Source organism: Uloborus diversus, chromosome 3 (genome assembly GCF_026930045.1).
Source record: "Uloborus diversus isolate 005 chromosome 3, Udiv.v.3.1, whole genome shotgun sequence".
In the NCBI taxonomy this organism is placed as follows: domain Eukaryota; kingdom Metazoa; phylum Arthropoda; class Arachnida; order Araneae; family Uloboridae; genus Uloborus; species Uloborus diversus.
The window spans coordinates 178,266,204-178,290,296 of NC_072733.1; the positions used below are offsets into that span (position 1 = coordinate 178,266,204).

General features: G+C 31.3%; 1 protein-coding gene across 1 annotated transcript in view; it reads left to right on the plus strand.

Annotated features, from left to right (window-relative positions):
- Positions 1–24,093, plus strand: part of LOC129218400 (diacylglycerol kinase theta-like) — a 112,066-nt gene that overhangs the window by 26,470 nt on the left and 61,503 nt on the right. Inside the window, exons 5-9 of the mRNA XM_054852651.1 lie at positions 879–1,010; positions 5,104–5,269; positions 13,030–13,122; positions 19,131–19,225; positions 21,594–21,660. Coding sequence (XP_054708626.1) covers positions 879–1,010; positions 5,104–5,269; positions 13,030–13,122; positions 19,131–19,225; positions 21,594–21,660 — 553 coding nt within the window. The remainder of the gene's footprint in view (positions 1–878; positions 1,011–5,103; positions 5,270–13,029; positions 13,123–19,130; positions 19,226–21,593; positions 21,661–24,093) is intronic.

Consider the following 24,093-nt stretch of genomic DNA (forward strand, 5'->3'; position numbering starts at 1 on the left):
GATACATTAATGTCCGACTTTTACATAATTAAATGAAAATATCCAATTAAAAAGGAATTAATTTCGAGAAAGAGTTCAAAAGTTAAAAGTGTCTTTGTATCAAATTTAAGCATTCATATGCAATTTAAGAAGAAAATAGTGTTTAAAATTTCATTTAGTGCAATCAGGGAAAATGTTTGCTATTTTTCTTTTCTCTTTTAATTATGGATGCAAAATAATGATTTTTAAAAGAAGTTCTAGTTTACATGAATAAGAAATAGCTAAGCATTTACTGTATAATCACCTTGTATTAATCCTGAAGAGTGCTTTGGGAAGAGCATTTTTATTTTTGCCCTTTATTGGTGTTATCAGGAATTTTCCAAAAATAAAAGCTGTGGAAAACTTATTCCTAGAGTAGGGTACAATGGAATATGATTGCACCTGTAATATTTTGCTCCCTGAGTTCCATAGGAGGTCTCCTTAATCTCCTGTCCCATCCCTAAAGTTTGGTTGACTGATCAACAGTGTTTGAATAGATGATAAAAAGACGGTTCTTTTTGTCCATTTCTGTTGATTCCTTTTATTTTAAGCGTAAAAGCACAATTATTAACACTTTACTTCACTATTTTCCTATATTTTTTTGGGTTCCTTTTGTTTCGGTTTTTTGAATCTTTAGGAAAGACCTAAATTTCACAAAAGTTGTATCTTTTTCCAACAAATCTGCGTAAAAATCCCGCTGTAGCATGTAGCGTGCGAATCCTATATTCTTTTTTCATTCAGTGTTTCAATTTTGTTTATGCCTTTAAAATCTTTATGAAATTGTAACTAATTATTTGACAAACTAGTATTTGTTTGACGTGCTTTTTGTAAAATTAACTGAGAATATTTTTTTGTTGAAGGCTAAAGTTATACAGTACCATCATTGGCGAGAAGGAAATCTTCCTGGAAATTCGAAATGTCATCTTTGTAAGAAAACGTGTTGGTCATCCGAGTGCCTTGCTGGTATGCGATGTGAATGGTGTGGCATGACAGTAAGTAAAACTTTTTTCCATTGTGGTAAACAGTCAGTTAGGGATGCTCCAATTAAAAAGCTTTGTGGTTTATTTATGATATGTCAAATTTTGCTGATTAATCGGTGGAAAAATATTTTACAAAAATAATTTCTTTTAAAGTATACCTTCAACAATTAACTATGATGAATACATTTATTAACAATAAATAAATGTGATTTTCTGCAAACATTACTGTAACATGTATAGATTACAGTGTACTGAGTAAAAACAAAGGAAATAGTTTAGAAAGTGCATAAAACCGAATGAAATATTGAAGAATAATCCTCACAGCTGATATTCATGTGACACTATTATGAATAATTAAATTCCAAGACTTTTAAATTGCAATGGGAAAAACATGAGTAAGAAAATCCCCCCCCCCCTTCTCTAACCATATTTGCAATAAATAAAAAGAACTTTCAATCCATATCAATTCAATATTTATCCCACCCTAGGCCATGCTTTTGTTTTATTTCATAAAGAAAATCAAGACCATTTCCTAAGTACAGTATAACTTTGATTTAACAATACCCGATTTAATGATTTCCTCAATTTAATGATACATTTCATTGGTCAGGAGTTAAACGAATTGAATGTCTATACTCCTCAATTTAATGATATCTTTGGTTTAATGATACCTTTTTCCAGTCCATTGACTCGTTAAATCAGGGTTATAGTGTATATATTTGTTATGATACGCTTCTCCCAGCTTTTGATGACAACACTTTTTTTAGTTATGTTGTTCTTCTAACTATACCAGTGTTCCCACGGGACCTCAAAAGCCCCTATAAAAGCCCTTTCAAGTATTGTTTGTAAGAGCCCCTAAAGGCCATATTTAGTCAAAGGCCCTATTTTTCAGGATTTGATAAACTATTCGACATTCAATAAAGAGGCTAAGACTTTTGCTAAAAAGCTACAACCTAGTAAATTGATACTTTGTAACATATTGGATTTAGCAAAGAATTTTGCTATTTATATACATGCTTATTCATTAGCAAATGCATATGAATTGGTTATAAGGACACCCTGCTTATAAGGTCAGTTTTCCAAAATCACAAAGAGTGACCTTATAACGAAGTCCGACTGTATACTTATCTATGTGCCTGTGTATGTTTATTAGTGAAAATCTTTCCAACATGAAAAAAATTCTTGTTGCGCCACTTCCGTGAAGTAGTCCTATGTAGTTCCCAATGTGCCGAAAAAAGGACCTATTTTGTGATGTACTAGAAGTGTCTGAACCCTGTATACGTATGATTGCATCATACATTTTACAACTTACTCCTAAGTTTTGATTCAGCAAAAAAAAAAAGAAAATTAAATAATAAATAAAAAAAATAAAATAGATAAAAAAAAATTGTTATTAAATATCCATTGATTTTTTTAAATATGTACTTTGAAAAAAAAAAACTGATGGTTAAAGTAAAGTTTTTTTTTTTTTTTTCATTTATTTTTTCTATTTTGAAAAAATATACACATGTATACAATGTTACAACTTTTTTCATGTGTCAATTATTTTCTCCTTTAGCATAGTGCCTTTAGATTACCTTATTTTTTTAGAATTAATGTCTTGGATTAAGTAGGTACTAATAATTAAAAAATAAGTTTAAAATGAAAGTGCTAAAAAATTAGCCTGCTGACCACAAGTTACCCCCTAATATTTTTAAAACTCCATGTCAAGTTAACATAATTTAATTTTATTAACTATAATACATGAAAATTCGTTCAAAGAAATTGGATAAAATTTCATAAATATTTTTGGAAACTATCATTGCACCAATGAAAGCTCACAGCTTAACATCTAAAATATAGTTAACTATTAAAAAAAATATATATGTGCCGTACCCTCTGTATCCGCCACATTGGTAATTTATGAAAAAAAAAATTATGTTAAGTGCTACGCCCCAAATTACGGTAAAGGAATTTTGACCAATATAGAAACCCAGACTTTTAAAGGTATCTTTTCTGTTAGGAGAAAGAATGATTTATCTGGGGGAAGTTTTCTGCACTATTCGGAAGTTATTGCGCACTCATTGTGTAAAATAGAAAAGTGAGCTCTGAATTCTGCGTGAGACCATAATTTTGAGCCGTACTGACTTCCCCCTTTCCCCAATCAGGTATTTTTTTAAGCAATCATTTGGGTTTCTTTTTTTTAGATTACATTAAAGAAACGTTTGTCAGCCTTGTAGATTTGCATTAGAAGTTATGCAACTGGTGTCATCTAGGGATTTTGAACTCATCCGTATATGCTTAGTCCTTTGTGATGTTAGATTAGTGTTTACATGTTATGTGAATACATTCTGAGAGAAATTCTAATCTCTAGCTCTTCATATTTTGCCTATTTAGCTCTTTAATATGTCCATCTTCTGAGCCAGGTGTTATTCCTCACATGATAGCTGATGCGATAAAATATTTTCCCTACTCAAAAAATAAGAGAGGTGAACAAAAACAAGGCGAGGAAGATTAGCAGTGGTTACAGATAATGGAAAAGCTTGTTTAGAAAAGCAGGATTAAAGATGGTGCAATATAATTAGTCACCACTATAGATGCAGAGAAATGACAAAAACAGGCAAGAATGCTAAGCAGCAAAAAGTGATGATCTGAAATTAAATGGAATCATCAAAAGAAAAGCAGAAAGCATAAGAACCTAAAAAAAAAGCAAAGGAAATTAAAAAGGTGACCTAAGGAATTAAAGTGGGAAGTTTTATAAGTAAAGAAATTTGAAGAGCTTCCCCAAGTAGCGTAAATGGTTGGGAGATGGTGATCAACAGTGGAGTTGAACGGTTGGACAATCGTTAGAAATGTCTGCTTTGGCAAATGTTCCCCAACCAAAAAGGGCCAACGATGACCCAACAGTGTACCCCAACGCTAAAGAACTGCTCATATATATATATATATATATATATATATATATATATATATATATATATATATAAAATATGTAATATTATAATATATATAAATGCAGAAAATGATACAGATGTTACAATACAAATTATTTTAAGTAAGTTTGTTGCTTGGTTTATGACATTCGAGTGAATCAGACAAGTTTCAGTTCGTTTTTAAGGATCATCGAGACTTTCTTCAATGTTGACTCGAACGTACTCCCACTGAATCTCAAATCCTGCATTTTCAAGTCAAGCTACCCTGGCTATGCATCTCCGGCATTCCTAGCATTTTATATTATGATTCAAGCCAAACTAAAATGCTTTCTTATTTTACATTTTCAGATAAATTATTACAGCCGAAAAAGCAAATAAAAACTGGGATATTGATGATACTTTTAACTATGAGTACAAACTAAAACTGATGGCAAAAAATTTCTAATTGCATAAGATAAAGGATTTCAGATCAACATTGACTGAAAAATTAGATTTCTAAATGTGTAGAGATTCAATGCATACAGGAACTTTAATGCATTATTAGTGAAAAGTATCAGTTCACGCAAATATAAATTTTGTTTTCATGTTTCTCATTAAGCAAAATTTAAAAATAAGAGTGAAAAAAGAAAAACATATTGGCCCCAATAATTCGAAATTTTATTTCTGAGATGGTAAAAATGAAGAAAAATTATAAAATATTCCAAAACGTTCAACTTTTGCTTTTACTGTTGAAAAAAAAAATCCAAAATTTTGCTGTAAAATATTACGAAGAGCTATGAAAATATTTGGAAAACTGTTAGTTATTACTTGTACAGTAAAAAAAGGAAAGAAAAAAGCATAGAAAATGTGGCTGATTTCCCAACCATGGCCCAACAAACTTAAGAAATAGTTGGGCCTTATAAAATATTCTAGGTTAGCCTAACGATCCCCAGAAACTGCAAGGTCATGATTGGTTCATCGTTGCGTTACCTACCCACCATTCCCCACTGGTTTCTGCCGTTCGCAATCATTGGCCAAAAATCTCCCCACCGTGCATGCTACATGGTTCATTTAAAACATTTGTTTTGCTAATTTTTTTTCAGTTATGCCTCAAGATATGCATTTTAGATAGATTAGTGTTTTTGTGTAAATATGCAGCTTTTCGTTATATTCTGACTATAGTTTTTGCTCAAAGTTATATGTTATTCTTTCAGGCTCATGCAATATGCTACAAAAATTTGCAAAATGAATGCAATTTTGGATGTCTAGAAAGTATCATGCTACCTCCTAGTTCAGTCAGTATTCCTCGTACGGATGTCCCATTGGAGACCATAATTGGAGTAGAGATGAAAAAACGTGAGGCTTTAAGAATTTGTATAAGTAAGTCATGTTTTAGCTACTATACAGTTAAAAGAAATTTGAAATAGTGAAAACGGGGGAAAAGAGGTTTTCAAAATCCGAAAAATTTTACTTCAAAAAAACTAACCTGCAAAATTTTTGTTGTCATGACTTCTAACTTTTAGTTATTAATTCTTATGTATTTTTAGTACCAATTCCAAAAATTACTTTTATTTTGCTAATTTTTTTAGATTTCCTAGAAGTCATCAATGTTGCATTTTGTCTTTTAAAAGGAAATTTTTCCCATTTGGGAAAAAGGGCAAGATTTTCAATTTTGCCAAGCTTCTTTATATCAAGGCTTATGAGTAACCTAACCATAATTTTAACCTTACTCGGGTCTATTTGAGGGGGGGGGGGGTATCCTCTCTGAAACTCAGTAATTTTTCTTTCTTGAACCCAGAAATGGACTAAATGGGACTAAAACTAACTGAAATGGACTAAAACTAACCATATACTACTCCATATCCCCCTCCCCATCTTCATACGCTACTGACTTTGCTGTGTAGTTGTTTACTTCCCCTAAAAATTGCAAAGGCTTCTTTTTCTTCATCCTTACCAGTACTAACCAAAAATCATGTGTCACAAAGATTCCCTTAAACCTCAAAATCAGTAGAAGGAATGGACATTTATTTAATACTTTATGGGTCATTCTCATAAAAACAGTCATTTTGAGCTTATTAAGTTCAGAAAAATTAAAATGGGTTGAATCAGATGAAACATTTTATATGGATAGATATATGTAAGGTCTTAATGAAAAAAATATTGATCCTGTAAAACAGAAGTATTTTTTGAATAGCATTATACCCTCACTTCAGCATTTAAAGGAACATTCATAATTATATAATTATTAGTGCTATTATTATAATTTTAGAAATATATAAACTTTGACCACGTATGTCACCAAACATTGCATATTGTGTGTTTACAACTTGTTTATTGAAAGTTATTTTAGAGTATGCTACCTGAAATCTGTTGATTATCTTTATTATTTTAATAGTTTATTTACTTTTTCCCTTTTTTGAATTATTTAATTGAGGTGTTTAGAATCAAAACCAGCTCAATTCATATTCATAAATGTTACAGGAGGAACAAAAACATGTTAAGCTCTGCTCACTTAATCTTTTCTCAAAACAAAATATACTTTCATTTGAGCAACTTTGGCATGCAATTTAATTTTTTTTAAAAGTTTAACTTACTGTTTTGTCTAAACATTTACGGATAAAAATAATTTGGATTGAACTGGTTTTGAAAGAAAAAAATCTATCTTCCCTGTACAATTCTAAATGAATTCACGCGGTTTCTCAAATTTATACCATGTTTATGACTGCAAAATCAAAAGTGAGTTAATTAGTTCAGTTGTAATGAAGAAAATACTTGAACAAAATGACAAACATTATAGAAAAACTATTTAAAAAAAAGCACATTACTGGTGGTAATTATCCATTTTTTTTTTAAACTTTGAATCAGAATCATATTTTATTATCATAATCTGAAGGTAAAATCTGGAAAATAGTAAAACAGTCAGATCTGGATATAATGTCACTTTTCCTGGCTCATTGAATATAAGTTCTACGTTAGGTATTGTCGAATGTATGGCAAGGTATGAAATACTGTCATAGTATGTACAGTCACTTTTGTTTGAATTTTTTTTTGGTGTTTTAAAGTGAGATGATGATTTAATTTCAAGAATTTTCCGTGGCATGTAATCTTTTATCAGCCAAAAGTAACTATTCCCTACGAAAAGTTTAGTCCTACCAATGAAGATGAGAATTTTTTAAAAAAGCCTTTTAACCTCTGAAATTCTGGGGGGGGGGGTAAAAAAGAGTGTTCAGATAGTCTTATGCAGCAAGTCGGTAACTATCGGACAAAGATCAAGGTCCAAACCATGGAAAGTCAAAAACTGGACTGCTAAAAAGTTCTTTATAGCATAAATTACACAAATAAATTGTTTAAAAATATTTTTATGTAGACCACAATATCTCTAGGTGCCACTTTTTCTACTATTTTGAAAGTAATTACATGACTGATTTAAGTTTTTAATGCTTTGTGTTAAATATGAATTTTTTTTCTGGACCACAATAAAAATATTTAAAAGTACCCAGACCTTAAATAAAACTACTTGTCGACCTCTGCTCTAATGTTGCAGCAAATAAACATGCATAGAAAGAGTGATAGGGAGCTATATTGCTCCCCCCCCCCCCACATCTTTAAAATTAAATGTGGTTTTAGGAGTTTTTACCTATATTACAAATTTTAGTGAGAGAACTTAAGAACCTTTAAAAAAAAAAAAAAAACTACAAAAAAAATTAAACCTAACTAATTTCAGTCCTATGTCATAGGGTTATTTTGAAGTAAGTTGTTCATCAATACTTCTGTTGAGCATATTTATGTACAACTTTATTTCAAATTAAATTTTTATTAAAAAGAATCTTATACTTTCATATTGGTTCCATTAATTTTAAGTAGTTCAATTTAATTGAAAAAAATATGATTTTGATTGAATGATTTTTTGAACGTATTAAGTTTCATGAAGAATTATTCTATTTACATATGTACTTACTTGTTGTCAAATGCATATGGATTGGTTAAAAGATCACCCTACTTATAATGTCACTTTCACAAAGTCCCATGGAGTGACTGACCTTATATCAAGTTCTGAACATATGCTAAATTGTCATTAAGTAAAAGCTTTTTCATCAATTTACATTAACAAAGCATTTTCTCGCCGATTGCAGCTCCTTACTACCTTTCTATTGCATTTGATTCCCACATACCAGTCAACAAAATGCTTGGTAATCAAATTTAGGTTGGTGGAGCAACAGAAAGCCAGCAACTACAGTGCAAAGAAGTTCCTAAATAGTTTTGTCTTTTTTTGACAGTTGCTGTGCTCAAATCATAAACTTCTCCTCTTTCTTTCTTTTCACCCATTCATTAATTTTTACAGTGGCTTTCAGTACAAGTATAAATTGAACTGGGGTTGAAAAAACCAGTTTTTGATAGCAAAATCCAACCTGATTGATCTAGATTTGCTCCAAAGTTTTTTGTCACATGACAGTATCAAACAAGAATTGTCACCTTGCAAAAATAAATAAAATTTCTCTGGTTTGATACTAAATGTATCAGTTGTTTCTAATTTTTGCCGTTATTTATTTAATATGTACGAAGTAGTACTGTAAAAAGTTCAACTGCTTTGTAAGCTGCAAAAAGAATTAGGACATGTAATATTTATTCTGCATATCATAACTTTTTTTTTTTGACTTGATCAGGTTTATTACTCTGAAAGTTTTAATGATTTCTTTTTTTAAATGCAGATGGTATTGTCTTTTTGGATAGTTTATATTTAAAAACAAAAGTTGGAATAAACATGTATCAAGTATTGTTTTTACAAAAATACTGGTTAAAAAGCCTTATTTTTCCCCTATTAATCTTCTGTTTCTTCACCTCTTAACCTTTTTTCTTCTTCTTTATTTTTTTTTCCGATGAGGTTAAGTTAATAGCTATGTAATGCTAGAAACAGCCTTTCAGATTGAAATGTTTCAAATTGTTTTTCAATGAAATGCAGTTGAACTCTGTTAATACGAAATGCAAAAAATGCAGGAATTTGTTTGTATTAGTCGTATTTTGTAAAAAATTGAACTTGCCTCTTACAATTTAACAATTTTAGAAGGAAAAAAACCCTTAATGTTTAGCCGTTTTTACACTTATTAATTTTTACCATTTGCATCACTTAAGTTCTTATCCTCGAATTTCTTCCAGAATAGCATCAGCAGAAAGGGTTCCTGTTTTGAGACAATTATCGATATCAACAAATTCATCTACAGATGGCCAATCATTATAAAGACTGATTTATTTTTGACAGCCATTCTGATGATTATCATCTTCATCATCTTCATTATTGTAGTCAGTCCAGTGTTTTCTTCATCCATATTGCAGGTTTTATGCCCTGCTTTTTTAAAGCAGTTCTGTTTAGTAAAGCTTGTTACATTTTTCCACTCATCATCAAAAATATAAATGGCATCTAGTAGACTCACTTTTATTTTCAATTTTTTTCTCCGTTTCATTTTCAATCAATTGCAAAGTTAAAAAGTGTCAAAAAAAAATTCAAGCTTCTGATTTTACCCTGATTTATCAGTCGTAGGACAGACATTGCATTTGGAAGAACAAATACGAGCTTTACATTTTCCAAATTTTTAACTGAAGGATGAGCAGGACAATTATCTACTAAAATTTGTTTTTTTTTTTTCTGCAAATATGAATCCAATTTTCTCAACTCATTCCTAGATATTTTCTAAGTCATCCATGCCTTGCTGTTGCAGCATAATTTACAGGAAGATTTTTTGCATTTTTGAGGTATCTTGGCTTAAGTGATTCGCCAATCACTAATAATTTTGTTCTCTGTTCCTGGCGTATTAACACACACCAAAACATCCTCTCTTGCCATTTTGCAGTCAGTGCATTTTTCACTTTTAAATTTGAAGGTCTTGTTGGGTGTTAGTTTAGGAAACATCCCAGTTTCAGCTGCATTAAAATTATCTTCACTATAGCCAGATATAAGTTTAGGCCATATGATTTCTGTGCAGTTTTTTGAAGTTTCATTGGCTATCAATGTTTCTTACCATATAGTCTTGCATAAACAACATGCCGATTTTTAAAGCAATCTAGCCATCCATTATTGCGCATGAAATCTGTATAACACAAGCTCTTAGCGAATTTATCTGCTTGAGCTTTCATAATCAGTCTAATAATTAGAAATCCCGCTTCACATTGAATATAAACCAACATAATACAACTTAATTTTAAACTTAGCTATCATGCAGTTAATTTCAAGAGCATAGAGAATTTCCACAATGTTGATATTGTAGATAGAGGAAATTGATTTTTTTTTTTTTTTTGCTCATTGCAGAATTTTCTCTGCACTTTGTAAAAAAGCAGACATTGTAAATGAGTTGCAAATTCATAGTGCTTTTCCTTTTATGCTCGCCATCATTAGTTTTTAATGAACCACCAAAAAAATAATTAATTTATACGAATCATTGGATTGCCAGGCTGGACAGATGTTAGAGAAGTTTTTCTCGCATGAGAACTAGAAAAAGCTAAGCTGATTTAGAAAAAACTTGCTTTACCGATGTTCTAGTACAGCGTTTCTTAAATTGTGTTCCACGGAACCCAAGGGAACAGAGCTAGCTCTCTCAGTGATTCTGTGATACTTGCATGTTTTCTTTTCACACCTTTCAAGTTTTTTCTTTAAAAAATCTGTACAACTAACATTTTTTCAAAATTAAAAAATTAATTTACTTTACTTTCGTATTTTAAAAACTTGTGTTTTAAAAAATATCTGGAAGAAACTTCTGTCCCCTAATATCATCAAAAATATTTTTAAAGTGATTTTAATATTGAAAAATTTTTGGAAGTGCACACCAAAAATTACGATTTTTGTCGTCAATTTCATATATTCTGCTCTTGATACCAGCAACTCTCCCTGTATGTCTGACAGCATTAAAAGAGTAAGGACCAATTTAAGGAGCAGTACTGGTTTAGGGCATTTTTAAAGACATTTTTATTTTTAAGGTTTAAAAACTTTTTCTGTGTAAATTTAAGTTAATTGTTAATGCTATTGTTTGCAGGTAAAAAACAATAGTATTTCTTTTCCCAATTGAAAAATATTTTAATTATATCCCTCATTTATAAATTCTGAGATTTTTTGTCCCTTTTAAAAATTACAAATAGGTTTGTATTGGTATTATACAATAACAAATAATAACTAGCAGTTATCAAGAATTAGCATGATTGTTAAAGAAGTTTAATTAGCTATTTAATGATAAATAGTTCATGCAAGGGCAGATACAAGGGAGGAGCGGTTGGGGCGATCTCCCCCTGCTTGAGCCGAGGTACATGAACTTTCTTGGGGTACATTTTTGATATTAAAGTTTCAAAAATGACGATTTTAGATAATCTTTAATAGTGTTAGGAGAAATAGAGCTTTTCCCCGGAATTCTCCCGGACTTGAAAGCCTTGAAAACGAAATCGTAGCATTTCTCTTATAGTTCTAGAGATAGAGACTGGAACTTTCCAAAGGATTTTTTCAAAATTACAGTTATAAAACCTCAATTTTAGATTGTATTAGCGATAGGTTCGATGGCTCTCCCTAAATATTTCCCCAAAGAAACACAATTGTAAGACGCCTTTGATTGTGAAGGGTTAGCGATGGGGTTCAGTATACTCTTCCAAAAATTTTTAGAAATTGAATTGCCAAAGAGTAAAGAGTGAAAGCCTTGAAAACAAAATCGTAGCATATCTCATATAGCTCTAGAGATAGAGACTGGAACTTTCCAAAGGAGTTTTTCAAAATTTCAGTTCCAAAACCTCAATTTTAGACGATATTAGCGATAGGTTTGAGGGCTCTCACTAAATATTTCCCCAAAGAAACACAATTGTAAGACGCTTTTGATTGCGAAGGGTTAGCGATGGGGTTCAGTATACTCTTCCAAAAATTTTTAGAAATTGAATTTCCAAAGAGTAAAGAGTAGAAAATAATCGCCCCCTAGTCAAACATTTCTGGGTCTACTCTTAAGTTAATGTAATAGTCTGTTTGTCATTTGAACCTGAACCCCTTCTGTAACAGAACGCCACTGCAAAACTGGTGATGAAAAACCAGGGGTTCCACCAAAAAGTGAGCATTAAAAAGGGTTCCACTAATAAAAGAAATTCAGAAACGCTGTTCTAGTAGATACTAAAGATACTAAATGGAAGGGCCAGAAATAGTAGGACTGTCATTTTTGTTTAAAATTTTTTTAGTGATAACTGAAGAACCAATTCAAAGAAAGGTGATAATGGGAGGACAGGTGATAATACCAAAAAGAAAAGACAGATGGTTTTATCCCCAAGCAAACTGACCTTTCCAAAGGTAAACAGGTGTAATGAGCTTTAACTCTTTCAGTCTCAGACTAACCGTTGGCGCAGTAATGCTTCGACTGCCCACAATAGCTCAATACAGTAGAGAATATTTCCCACCTCCTTGAGAGCTTACAAGAACTAACTCAGGGTGTGTGTTCAGGATTAAGAAGAGACAGGTGATATGAGGTACAATTAGGACAATGAGATAGGAATGTGTAGTTGCATTGACCACAGTTTCATTTGCAATTAAAATTTTCAGTGTTGTCATATTATGTATCCAGACAGTTTGATGTTTCATAAGTAATTTATTTAAGCAAAAGAAATTTGCAAAAGACTGAACTCAACAGCATCATGAAGCAGCTTAAGTCGTTCTCAAGATTTTTGAAAAGCTGAAGTCACGTTCTTTTACAACTATATAAAAGCAACATTTGATGCAACAATTTAATATTCAAGGCTAAACTATATTACAACTGTTACCTGGAAAAGATAGAATACCTATCATTAGTTACTGACTAAAAGAAAAGGGTAGAAAGTTATTCACTGGGTTAGTAATACATGCGAGCTTTCTACAATTACACAGAATTGCTGAAAAAAAAATTGAAGCATTAAATCGGGAAATTTTTTCGAGAAGAGGTCAGAAGCTTTGTCGATCTTAATCGAAACTTTCATTTTCATCTGCGTAAAATCTGTGACAGTTTTAATGTAATTAAATAGTAAGCTAAACATAATCAACTAAGTGTTCATGTTTGCTGTGATTTTGTATTAACTGTGGTCGTATTAACAGAGTTCAACTGTAGTTATAAAATGTCTTAACTATAGGCCAGTAAGGTAAAGTATAACTTTTACAGCAAGGAGCATTTCTGAAGAGTTTTCTCCTGGTGAATGTAAAAACAAAGAATTCGATGATTATCCATCCCCAAAAGAAAAAGATAAGGATGATGGCAAGTTATCTTATTGTATAAGAATGTAAATTTTTGAATTTAAGAAAGTGATTTGATCTTGTGAATAAATATGATTAAGTTTTTTTGCTTTATGAATAAATTGAAATGCATGTAAGGTTTAATCTTAAATTTTCAAGTTCAGTACTAATCTCTTGGAAAAATAGTTATTCTGAGACAAATTAATTTTGTTGAACTAATTTTTTAGTTATGAATATTATATTACCAATCCGTTGACGATACAAATCGATGATTTTGATCATGATTTAAATGGTTTTTTAATTTAATCCCTAGAAAAATCTTCTTGAAAATTCTAAAGTTCACTAGTTCTCTGCGTCTTTCTTTTAATCAATACCACCTTTCTTCTTATTTTTAAAAAAACTTAGTCCATTGTGTTTATTTTCACTTGACCATTCCAATCTATTCGAATTCTCTCCTTACTCAACCTGTTCAAATTTGTAGTCAGTGACCAGTGGAAACTTCTAAATTAGTAGTTACTGTTTTGATAGTATATGTGGATATGTAAGACGCAAAGTTAAAAGGTGGGGTGTAGAAGAAGTCCCTACATATGAGGACTTGCTACAGTGTGTGCATATTTTTAAAATGGAAAAAAGGAAACTTGAAATTGATTTTGTGTCTATCATGAATTCTTTTCAAAGAACAGGGGTAGGAGTTATCCTAATTTTCCTAAAATTCCTTTTTTTTTCTAAACTCCTAAAGTTCCAAATGTTTTGAATTATGTCCTTAACATCCTAAAATGTTCATTATTTTACCTTTCATGCCTTTATAGCATATTAAATTAAGTATTTGTGTAAATTAAGTATTGCTTAAAATTAATGCAGCAATATTTCATTTTGCTTTTTTGCCTCCTTGATGTAGCCTACCGTTCTTATACAGCTAACAAGGAGACGTTACGGTCTCGGAAATTCAGATCGGGATGAGATTTGGCAGATTAGTAGTATCCTTTAAGGTTACTCTCAGGGTAAAGTAATAAAGCGCACTAGCCATAAAATTCCGAGAAAACAGCCTTTAAAGATTTACGTGCAACTTATAAACTATTAGAGATTGTTCTTAAACAAGTGCCCGGTGGTCATGTGGGCAGTGCTCTGGGGTTCCATGCGGCCGATCCGGGTTCAAATCCACTGCAAGTTTCTCTTTTGTTCATTTATAAAGTGACTATTACCGCTTTGTGCAATTTGAATTGAAGATAATGCGAAATTTTTAAACACTTAAAGCACTTTAATAGAGAAAATGGAGATAAATTAAATTGATACAAGTTAAAATTTGAATTACAGCTACAAAATTACTGTAGAGCTTAATTTATAGATGATTTTTAACAATATAGTTGTTATTTATATACATACACCAGAATGATATTTATCATAAAAACATGGAAAACAAAAAGTGTTTTGACATCTCGCACAATTTATAAAAGAAGATTGCTTACAGGAGCAACTTTTTGTGAAAGAGTCGTTGGAAAACACACTTCATTTACATTCAGGAAAATTTCTCTTTTGTCAGAAAGTTTAGAAGTATACCAGGCATATCCAATCATTTTATCAAAAATTGGCAATGACAGTTGATGATGGACAAGTGGTTGTATTTTTATGCAGTCTTCACGGGTATTGATTTCTCTATTATTTTCAACGAGATACGCGCAATTTTGCATACCTTTTATTAAATTCTTTACCTGTCTATAAAAATAGACGTCGCAAGGTTGAACAAGTGGGGGTTCATTTTGGTGGAATCACTTTAACTGTACAAGTTGGAGATTTTTCATCATCCTGAAAAATTTGGTCGTATAGTTCAGGTTTTGTTTGTCCTCCCCAAGAGTCGCTAATCAATAGAAATTCTTCTTTTCCCACATAAAACTTTAAGCAACGGTTCAAAAATTCGATGTATAGTCCTGTCGTTGGCTTTCCTGATTTCGAAGATGTTATTATGACATTTTTATATTTTTGCGAGTATTCATCAATTGTTTTTTGAATTCAGGGGCCAAAAATACCAGTTGCTTCTTGTAAACAAGCAAATATACGGGGCAGAACTTTTCCAGACAGGGTAAGAGAATATTGAGCGGTGTATGAATGCGTTACTTTATTCATGTTGTGCCTTTTGACGAAAATAGTTTTACTTCCCTTTTGAGCCAAAGTCCTGTTGTACACCGACTGATACTGACATCCTGGGAAAAAGAAATGGGAATTAAAATATTTTGTCAAAAGCAGGCGCTGATCCAGAGAGAGGATCGTGGGGGGGGGGGTCATGACCCATCTTTTGAATGACCAAATATAGAATAAAATTGCATTTTTGGGACATATTTCGAAAAAAAATTGCCCATTTCGCACAAAAATTACCCTTTTATCCCTCCCTTTCCGAAAATGACCTCCTCCTAAACCAGAAGCTGGATCCGCCCTTGGTCTGAAGATCGTAAAATAAGTTTTTAATTATACTTACCTGTTTGGTCAGTATTGATAACATAAATCGTTTTTGAGATTCGGTATCAACTTTAACGTCTGGATTATAAAAGTGTCTGCAGAAGTCAAAGTTTCTTCGATTGTTGTAGTTTCTCTTTTTGAAACATATTTTGTGACTTTTTGTTGACGAATGGCATGTTTCCTTTTGAATTTTTTTACTCAACTGTCAGATGCTTTAAATTCAAAATCTGTAAACTGTCGTGCTGCTGGTAAAGCACACTGTTGCAAGTTCCGAGTAGTAACTTGTTGATAATTCTCTCGAGCTTCTCGAAAACGATCATATGTCCAAGAACTGATTGCATCGTATTTATCGAATAGATTTCCTCCATTTTTTATTTCTTTCTCCCATTGCGATAAATATTCATTTTTTTAACCGACTGCATCCTTTCTTTTGTAATGTTTGTAGATTCCATGTGAGGTGAGCCGTTGCTATGTTCACAACTTTAATTTTGTAATCCAAAGGAAGATGCTCTACCTCTCTTCTTTTTTTCTCTTCTGGTTCGTATTCAGCTGATGAGCTTTGAATTTCAACTTGCTCGAAAGGTTCCTCCTCACAGTTTTCATTTTCCTGAGCAAGTTCGTCATCAGTTACAAATATTTTTTCAACCAGCATATACATAGTACGTTCATAAATTTCTTCACCCATTAACATTGCTTCATGAGAAATTGAACTTGATGATTCTGATGCAATCAAATGATTTTCAGTAAGCAAGCTCTCGTAATAAACGACCGCATCTTTTAATCTCTGCTTCAACATTTCACTGTGCAATGAATTTTGATCCATTTTGCCAACAGATTTTATTTGTTTCAGGGTTACTTCAATAACTGACCATTTCGATTCATAATATTTTAAAAACTGAAATCCTTTTTCACGGTATAGAATATTCCAGTCTAATATACAGCACAGACGATAAATAAATTTAATGATGAAAACAAATATGAACATTGCAGACGATAATAGATGGAAAATAAAGAGTTGAATATTCAATGTAAAATACAGCAGACGATAAATGTACAAATAACAGAATCAAGGAGAAAAGCCATTGCTTGATAAGTACGGTTAGGGTTTTTAAAATTTGACTACCTGCTTATATGCAATAAAACAACATTCTTACTCATCCACAAAGAAACTAATTATGTATTTATTGCAAAAATCATTTACTTCGTCAAAGTTTATAATATCTAAAAATGTGTAATCACTTGTTTGTGAGAATAGTAAATAGAGTTTTAATGTACTATCACACATTAAAAATACACCATATTTTAAAAATTAGTATTACCTTCAAATCAAACTGCAAAAAGCGGTAATAGTCACCTTATAAATGAACAAAAAAGAAACTTGCAGTGGATTTGAACCCGGATTGGCCGCATGGAACTCCAGAGCGCTGCCCACATGACAACCGGGCACTTGTTTACGAATAATCTCTACTAGTTTATAAGTTATGCGTAAATCTTTAAAGGCTGTTTTTGTTGCATTGTTAAAAGAATACTCACGTATTTTGAGTGTAATTGTGCCAAAAGTTGCAAGAAAGAATTGATTATGTAATACAACAAAAGCCTTTATTGAAGCAAAAATGTTATGTAAATAAAACATTAAAAACATTTGTTAGAATAAACAATGAACTGGGCCATTGGGTATTTAAACTATTGCACTAACTGAAATAGCAGGAAAAATATTGCACTATATCATACCCTACGTCTGCTGCCTAATACTAATCATGTTTACAACCATGAGTAAAAACTTTCAAGTAGTGAGCAAAAATGACTAGATGAAACTCAAATCTTATATTACCAACGTGGAGAAATTCAACTAAGCATCTTATAACTTGGAGGTATGCTGAACATTCTACTATCCTTCCTTGCCTTGCTCACGTTGATACAATCTCCCGAACTGGCTGTAAACAAGCCTTCACATGGCTCCAATGGCTAACAGATCACACACTTGGACAGAGATCAATTGCCCGATTGCGCCGAACGTAACGGCGATTCACCCTTAAGAACAGAAGTTCAAAACGACGTGCTCAACGCTCATTGGTCCACGTGTACCAAGTATGATCGATGTAACAGCTTCTGGAACTTTCTACAACTTTCCCGCTCATGAGAGATCGTGACGAGGGCGCCACCAAGTGGCGAAAACATGGAAGTACGTATTCAAACTTGAACTTTGGTGGATGGTGTTTACCGGATGCCTACTGATATAACATGCGGCCGAATGCCGTAAGTAAACACTCAATTCTTATACAAATCTTTAAGTAGTAAGCAACAAGATAAAAAATAATATAGGGTGACTCTGAAAAGATAACAATTTTCTCGGAAATTTATGGCTAGTGTGCTTTATTACTTTACCCTGAGAGTACCCTTTGGGGATACTACTAATCTGCCAAATCTCATCTCGATCTGAATTTCCGAGACCGTAACGTCTCCTAGTAAGTTCATTAAGTATACTGAACTATGAGATATGCATTTTTAAGTCAGTATCAAGTTTGTTAGTTATTGAGTTCAGTAATAATCTACCTGATGAAAATGAATTTTGAGATAGTATTTTTACGTGGTAGTTTTAGAGCAGGGCTAAATTTGGAGCGCAAATGTTTGGCACAGGTCAGCTACCTGTATCTTAATTTATGTTTTTAGATTTATTTTTACAAGATGTTAAACCTGAATGTTTTTTTTCTTTTTGTTGTTGTTTCGGAACAGGAAAGTGAGTTAAGAAAGGGAGGCAACTGTTTTATTTTAAGTGAATTTATAGTTTGTTTTTGGATTCATTTTATGATGTATCTTTTGGTTGAATTCCAAATATTACTAAGCAGCTTTTGTGTGATCATGTTTATAGTCACAATCTCCCAAAAAAGTTAAATTTGATGCATTGAATCTAATAGAGTCGCAAGTCATTGCTTTTACCGAATACACCCTTGAGAGATGACATTGAATTAACCATTGAAAGGTAATATCACCAGTCATTTCTACCTCCAATTTGGACATAAGGCTAAAGAGAAGAGAACTTTTATCCAGTCCCCTGTGCACACCTGTAATAAACTGCTAAGTGACCAACCATAACACTTCTAGGCTTACAAGTCCAATCTCCTAATACACTAGGCTCGACAGCCTCATATGTAATTTTGTAAATGTGAAATTTTGTAGGCTTAGTGATGCTGTTCAGAGATTATTTCTCATAAAACCGGCAGCAGGATTTGCATTGACATCTGGCATTTTGTTGCTTTCTTAGTACTTAAACAACTTTCAATGCTGAAAAGTGCAGTCTAGAGAAGACACATCCTTGTAATGACCAAATGTTCCCAAAAGCTGCATTTTGGAGAAGTATTGTGAGAAATTTGTATCAGATCCACTATTTGTGCCTAAAAATTGCAGTTTGATCCCCCTTCGGATAATATCCCCTCCAAAATCAAAAACTGGTTCCATCCGTCAATACTGAATTAGTTGCTCTAAGCTTTGCATCAATATTTTACTCTGGTTTTTCTTAAGATGTTCATGCCTTACTTTTAGCAAAGCAAATATTTATAATGTCTCTTTAATTTTTTGTAGAAGTTGTAAAAGTTTACGATGGAAATGCATCTATGAAAAGGAGAATGTTTCGGACAATCACAGTTTCAAGAAATGCTACAAAGGAGCAAATGATTGTAGGTATTTCATTCCATTAATGTATAACATCTTAAAAAGTTACTTTCCCAAAATATTTTAAATCATAAAGCGTAAATAATATTAAGTATCAATTTATATGAATTGATTCCTCTTACATTACTTTTAGTTCTTTGAAATGGTGTCACTGAGTTGTAGTACTTAATTTCATATCTTGCTATCTATCGTTGTTGATTCTAAGCCTTTTTTCCCCCTTCTTTTGCTGAGCTTGGCTATAAGTTGTTCATAAAACAAAAGTTGCAAAGAGAAAAAAAAGGCAGCATACATAAATAGTTTTTATCTATGTTTTGAAGTTTTATGAACTTGAATGTATTGCTTTTATTGGGGTAAAATAGTAATATTCCATCCCCCTTAGTTTCTCTGGTCTAACACTAGATGTCATCACCAGTGATATTTTTTATTGGTTGCAATAAAGAACACTATTTATTTGTGGAGTTTCATGAGTCTACTCCTCTCTCTGCATTGCTGTTTGGTAGCACTTTTTCTGATTTTTGAGAACTCCAGTTATCATAGTACTATTTGTAAATGCTCTTTATAATTTATTAGAAAGTGTTTATTTAGTTCTAGTTGTCATATTTGCTTAGGGTAAACCAAGATTCAAGTAAAAGATGATGCAGAGTATCCTATATGCCAAAAACTTGTTTATCAAGACAAACAATGAGAAATATGGGTACATTGCCCTCAATGTGCCTCATTGAAGCACCAAACTTGCTCCTGGGTGAAGAACAGAACTCGTTTGAGAAGTTGTTTGGGGGGTTGAAAAATCAATCTTTCAAGTGTTAATGAAATACTTTGTAATTTAAATGCATAATTTGGGATGTTTTGCTCTAATACAATTCCTTATCTATTCTTTTTATGACCTTATTACCTCTTATACTAGGTGTATTAGCAATTGGACGAAAATAGGATTAACTATTTTTAGTTCTGGTAAAAGTGCATTAAAATGTCTGTGTGTGTTTTTTTTTTTTTTTTTGTACTTACCATGTATATAGGCTTAGTTGGTGGTGGTATATAATGTTTTGTGGATTAATTGATCATAACATATTTCACTCACAGACCATAAACCTTAAGGGGGATGAAATATGACGCCCTTTACCCTCTATGATTGTAGGATTTAAATTATGTCTTAATTGCTTAGTGAATATCAGTGCTTGAATTTTTTCTCATTAATTTAACCCTTTATAAGTCCATTTTTACCACAGTAGTTTTTTTTAAAGTTTGCTTTAAAAAAAATCATTTTGATCATTAAAATAATAAAATTTTTAGCCTCAATCCTTTTTAAAGATGAATGCTTTTTTCATTCTAAAATGAATATGCTAAGTGCAAGTATGGATGATTCTAAACAATCAGAAAGTTTGTATTTCATATTGATGTTTTATTATTTTGTTTAATCTCAATAAGAACTTTCTTCTGGATAATTTATGTTTCTTCAGATCTTCAACAACAGTATTTTACTTTACCAGTTTTTTTTTAATTAAAAAAAAATCAGTTAAATGTCCTTGACATGCCCTGTCCCATGACTAATTTTCACATTCTAAAAAACTTGACATTTTTTTCCTTCAAAAAAATATGAACATTTACCATAAAAAATGTCTAAATGATGAAAACATAATCTTATAAAACAAGTGTAAACATTGTTCCACGCGCAGTCTGTTGTCTAGAAACTATTAAAACATTTTTACTATTAAAGAAACTAGAAACTATTAAAACACTATTAAAACATTTTTATCTCTTAGAAGATTGTTTAAAATAATGGTAACACTACTGAAAAAAAAAAGCATTGCATCTTGTTTATTCCAGTTCAAGTTGAATTTTGATAATCTGCACGTACTTGTGTGATTTCTGACACCTTTAACTTCATTTTTAAGGTATTTTTATTTTCTGTCATTGGCATGGTTATAGAAAACCAATAATATGTAAACATAATTGAATTTCGGTAATATACAATGATAAACATTGCAATTCTCAGTTCTTGACAGAATTTTAGCCTAAAAAGCTTCCAAAATGAATTGCTGAGACAAATTTACATATTGTTTTGTTATTGGTGTATGCTTTTATCCAATATCATTAGTTTGGCTTTTATTTTAAAGTTTTCCTATTGGTACTAGTGTGGCATAAATTCAGGTATACTTGGGAAAACAATTTTCAATAAGCAGTAAGCTACTGCCCTTAAGCTAGGGCTAAGGTAAAATTATATGCATCACCAACCCTGTTATGACATCCTCTGGATTAAAAATCATTTGTATTTACATCTGTTAAGTTTCTTACTGTACGATCTTGCTAGTTATTGATCTTAATGCAAACTTTGTTTTTACTGAAACTTGTTAATAATGGATTTTTCAATTCTAGTGTGCTGCATTAAGAGCTTTTCACATATCTGACGATCCAAAACACTATTATTTGTGTGATGTCTATGGTAAGTGAACATTGAAATTATTTTAAGTGCTGTAGCAACTTTAACTTTCTTGTTTTTGTAGTCAAGTTATGTCATCAGTCATTTGAGTTATTTATTGAAATGACTTCAAATTTTAAGTTAATAATTAATTAAAAATATGCTATATTTAAAGAAAAGTTTTACTATTTTATGCATTAGTCCCAACTTTTAAGCACTTGCAATCATATTGCATCTACTTTTATGAAACTCATTTTGCTTTTGTTAACTGTGATTCTACCATTTAGAGTTAGTAGTTTTGTGTGTGCCATTATTTTCAACATTTTTATTATATCTTCTGTACTGGTAGACATACATGCTCTTCTTTTTGCTACCAACTCAATCCTATCTCACTCTTTTCCATTCTGTTGCATTCAAGTTAATTCAAAACTATACGGTTCATAAAAATTGGCATTAATTTTTTGGTAGTGAGTTTTTATCTTATGTTTATGAGAAGATTTCAGAGGAAGAAGCAGGTTTAAACTGTTAAGTACGTTTAGATGCTATAGAGTATGGGAGTCTTAGAATGTTAGTGCTTGATAAAGTTAAGCAAAATAATTAATTTACACATTTTCTTTTTTTTTACTTCTTTTATTTAGTTCTTCATAAACATTTTGCAGTCATGTCAGTTGTTGTAATTTTTAAATATGGTGGCTGTATTAATAAAATAAGTCAAAAAATGTTTGCCATATTCACATCCTTGTTTCTTCTCTTCTTTTCATATTTTCTTCTCATGAATCTTAAAATCTTTATTTATAGCCACAGCAACCATAAAAAACAACATAATTAATGTAAAATATTGCAGGAAGTTGCTGACAGATGTTTCAGAATTTTAAGGAACCCTTTTTCAATGCAGAAAAGGATTGAATTTATCCTTTTCTGCTTTCTTAGAAACCCTGAATCTCCTGTCTGAAACTTCTTGGAATATTTGTGCATTAAATATGTTATAGGATATGGATACTTTGTTGCCCAAAGGTATTAAATCATTAAAAGATTAATTTCTTAATCTTTTTTAGTTTTGAAGTTCCTTTTCTTTAAATTTTAATTTAGTTTTTTGTAATAAAGTTTAAAAAAATGTTAGAAAGATATTTAAAAAATAATTCTTCTCTGTGCTTTTTAAAGGTCATAATTTTGTTAAAATTAAAATTTTGTGAAAATAATGTTTTCAAAACATAATTTTCAATCTACAAACTAAAAAGAGTGTTTAAGCTCCAGTGTATGCAATAGTAACATTGGGCTAAATGCACCACATGTCAAACCATAAACAAGAACTTAAACCTAAAATTTAAAAAAAGCAGTGGGTTTCGCCTCAACTAATCGGGAAAATCTAGTTTCGATTATTAGCCTTCCACAGCCAATAACTTAAATCATCATACCTTGAGATCTGAAGAGAACAAACCCAATCCAGTATTCAGCTAATCAATATTCGGTCCATTTATAAACATAAAAATCAAAATAAAATAAAACAAATCCATGTCCGACAAACAGTCCAAATTAAATTCAAATCTTCCGTTTCACATGTGCAAAAACAGCTTCCACAAAAATGATCCAGTCAAATGGTTTGTCGCGGTTTTATTATACATTTACACAGTTAAGCGATTTCAAGAGAAGCAAAATGTTCATCGAAGGCTATACTTGAGCAAATGGTTTTAACCAGATTTCTAGGAAAGTTATTTTTAAAAAGTTTATTTTAGAGTACAGAAATTTCTTGATTAAAAGTGGAAATAGTATTGCAAATTATTTTTATTCTAATAGCTTGTGAAACAATGATGCCAATAAAAACCTTTTTACTTAAGCAGGATAAAAGAACTTGAAGACTGTTAACTTTGAAATTAAATTCATGCCTTTTAACATAGATTGTAGTGTAACAATTTGAATCAATTTGTATGTTAAAATCCAGGAAATTGAAGTTATTTTGAGTAAAACTAGTTTTCTTGAGGTTAATGAATTATAATAAATAGTTTTGCTAAGATCAGAAAAATTTGGGAAATTGATACATAATAGATCATCAATGTAAGAAGATATCCAAAGTTCCTCTTTGAAATTTAATTTAGCTAGTTCAATCAAAATTAATAAAGTTCTCTTTGAGTCAAAATTGGCTCTATCTCGAGCTTCAATCCAGGAAACTAGAAAGCGTCTATCATTATTAAATGTATGCTTTATGATTTACATCTTTCTGTTTCAAGCTGTATTTCTGATTTTCATGTTATTGATGGAAATTCTTGGTTTAGAACCCTTCGTTCCTCTGAAATGCATCAAGCGACTTTAAGAAAGAAACGGACTAAACTCTTAAAATTCGCAAGTTGTTCTTTCAGATAATTTACCCACTGTTAACAAGAACATGATTGTTAGTCTTTCTAGTGGTCCTTTGAATTGTTCCCAGTTGAATGCCCTTAAGTGCAATGATAATATTGCTGT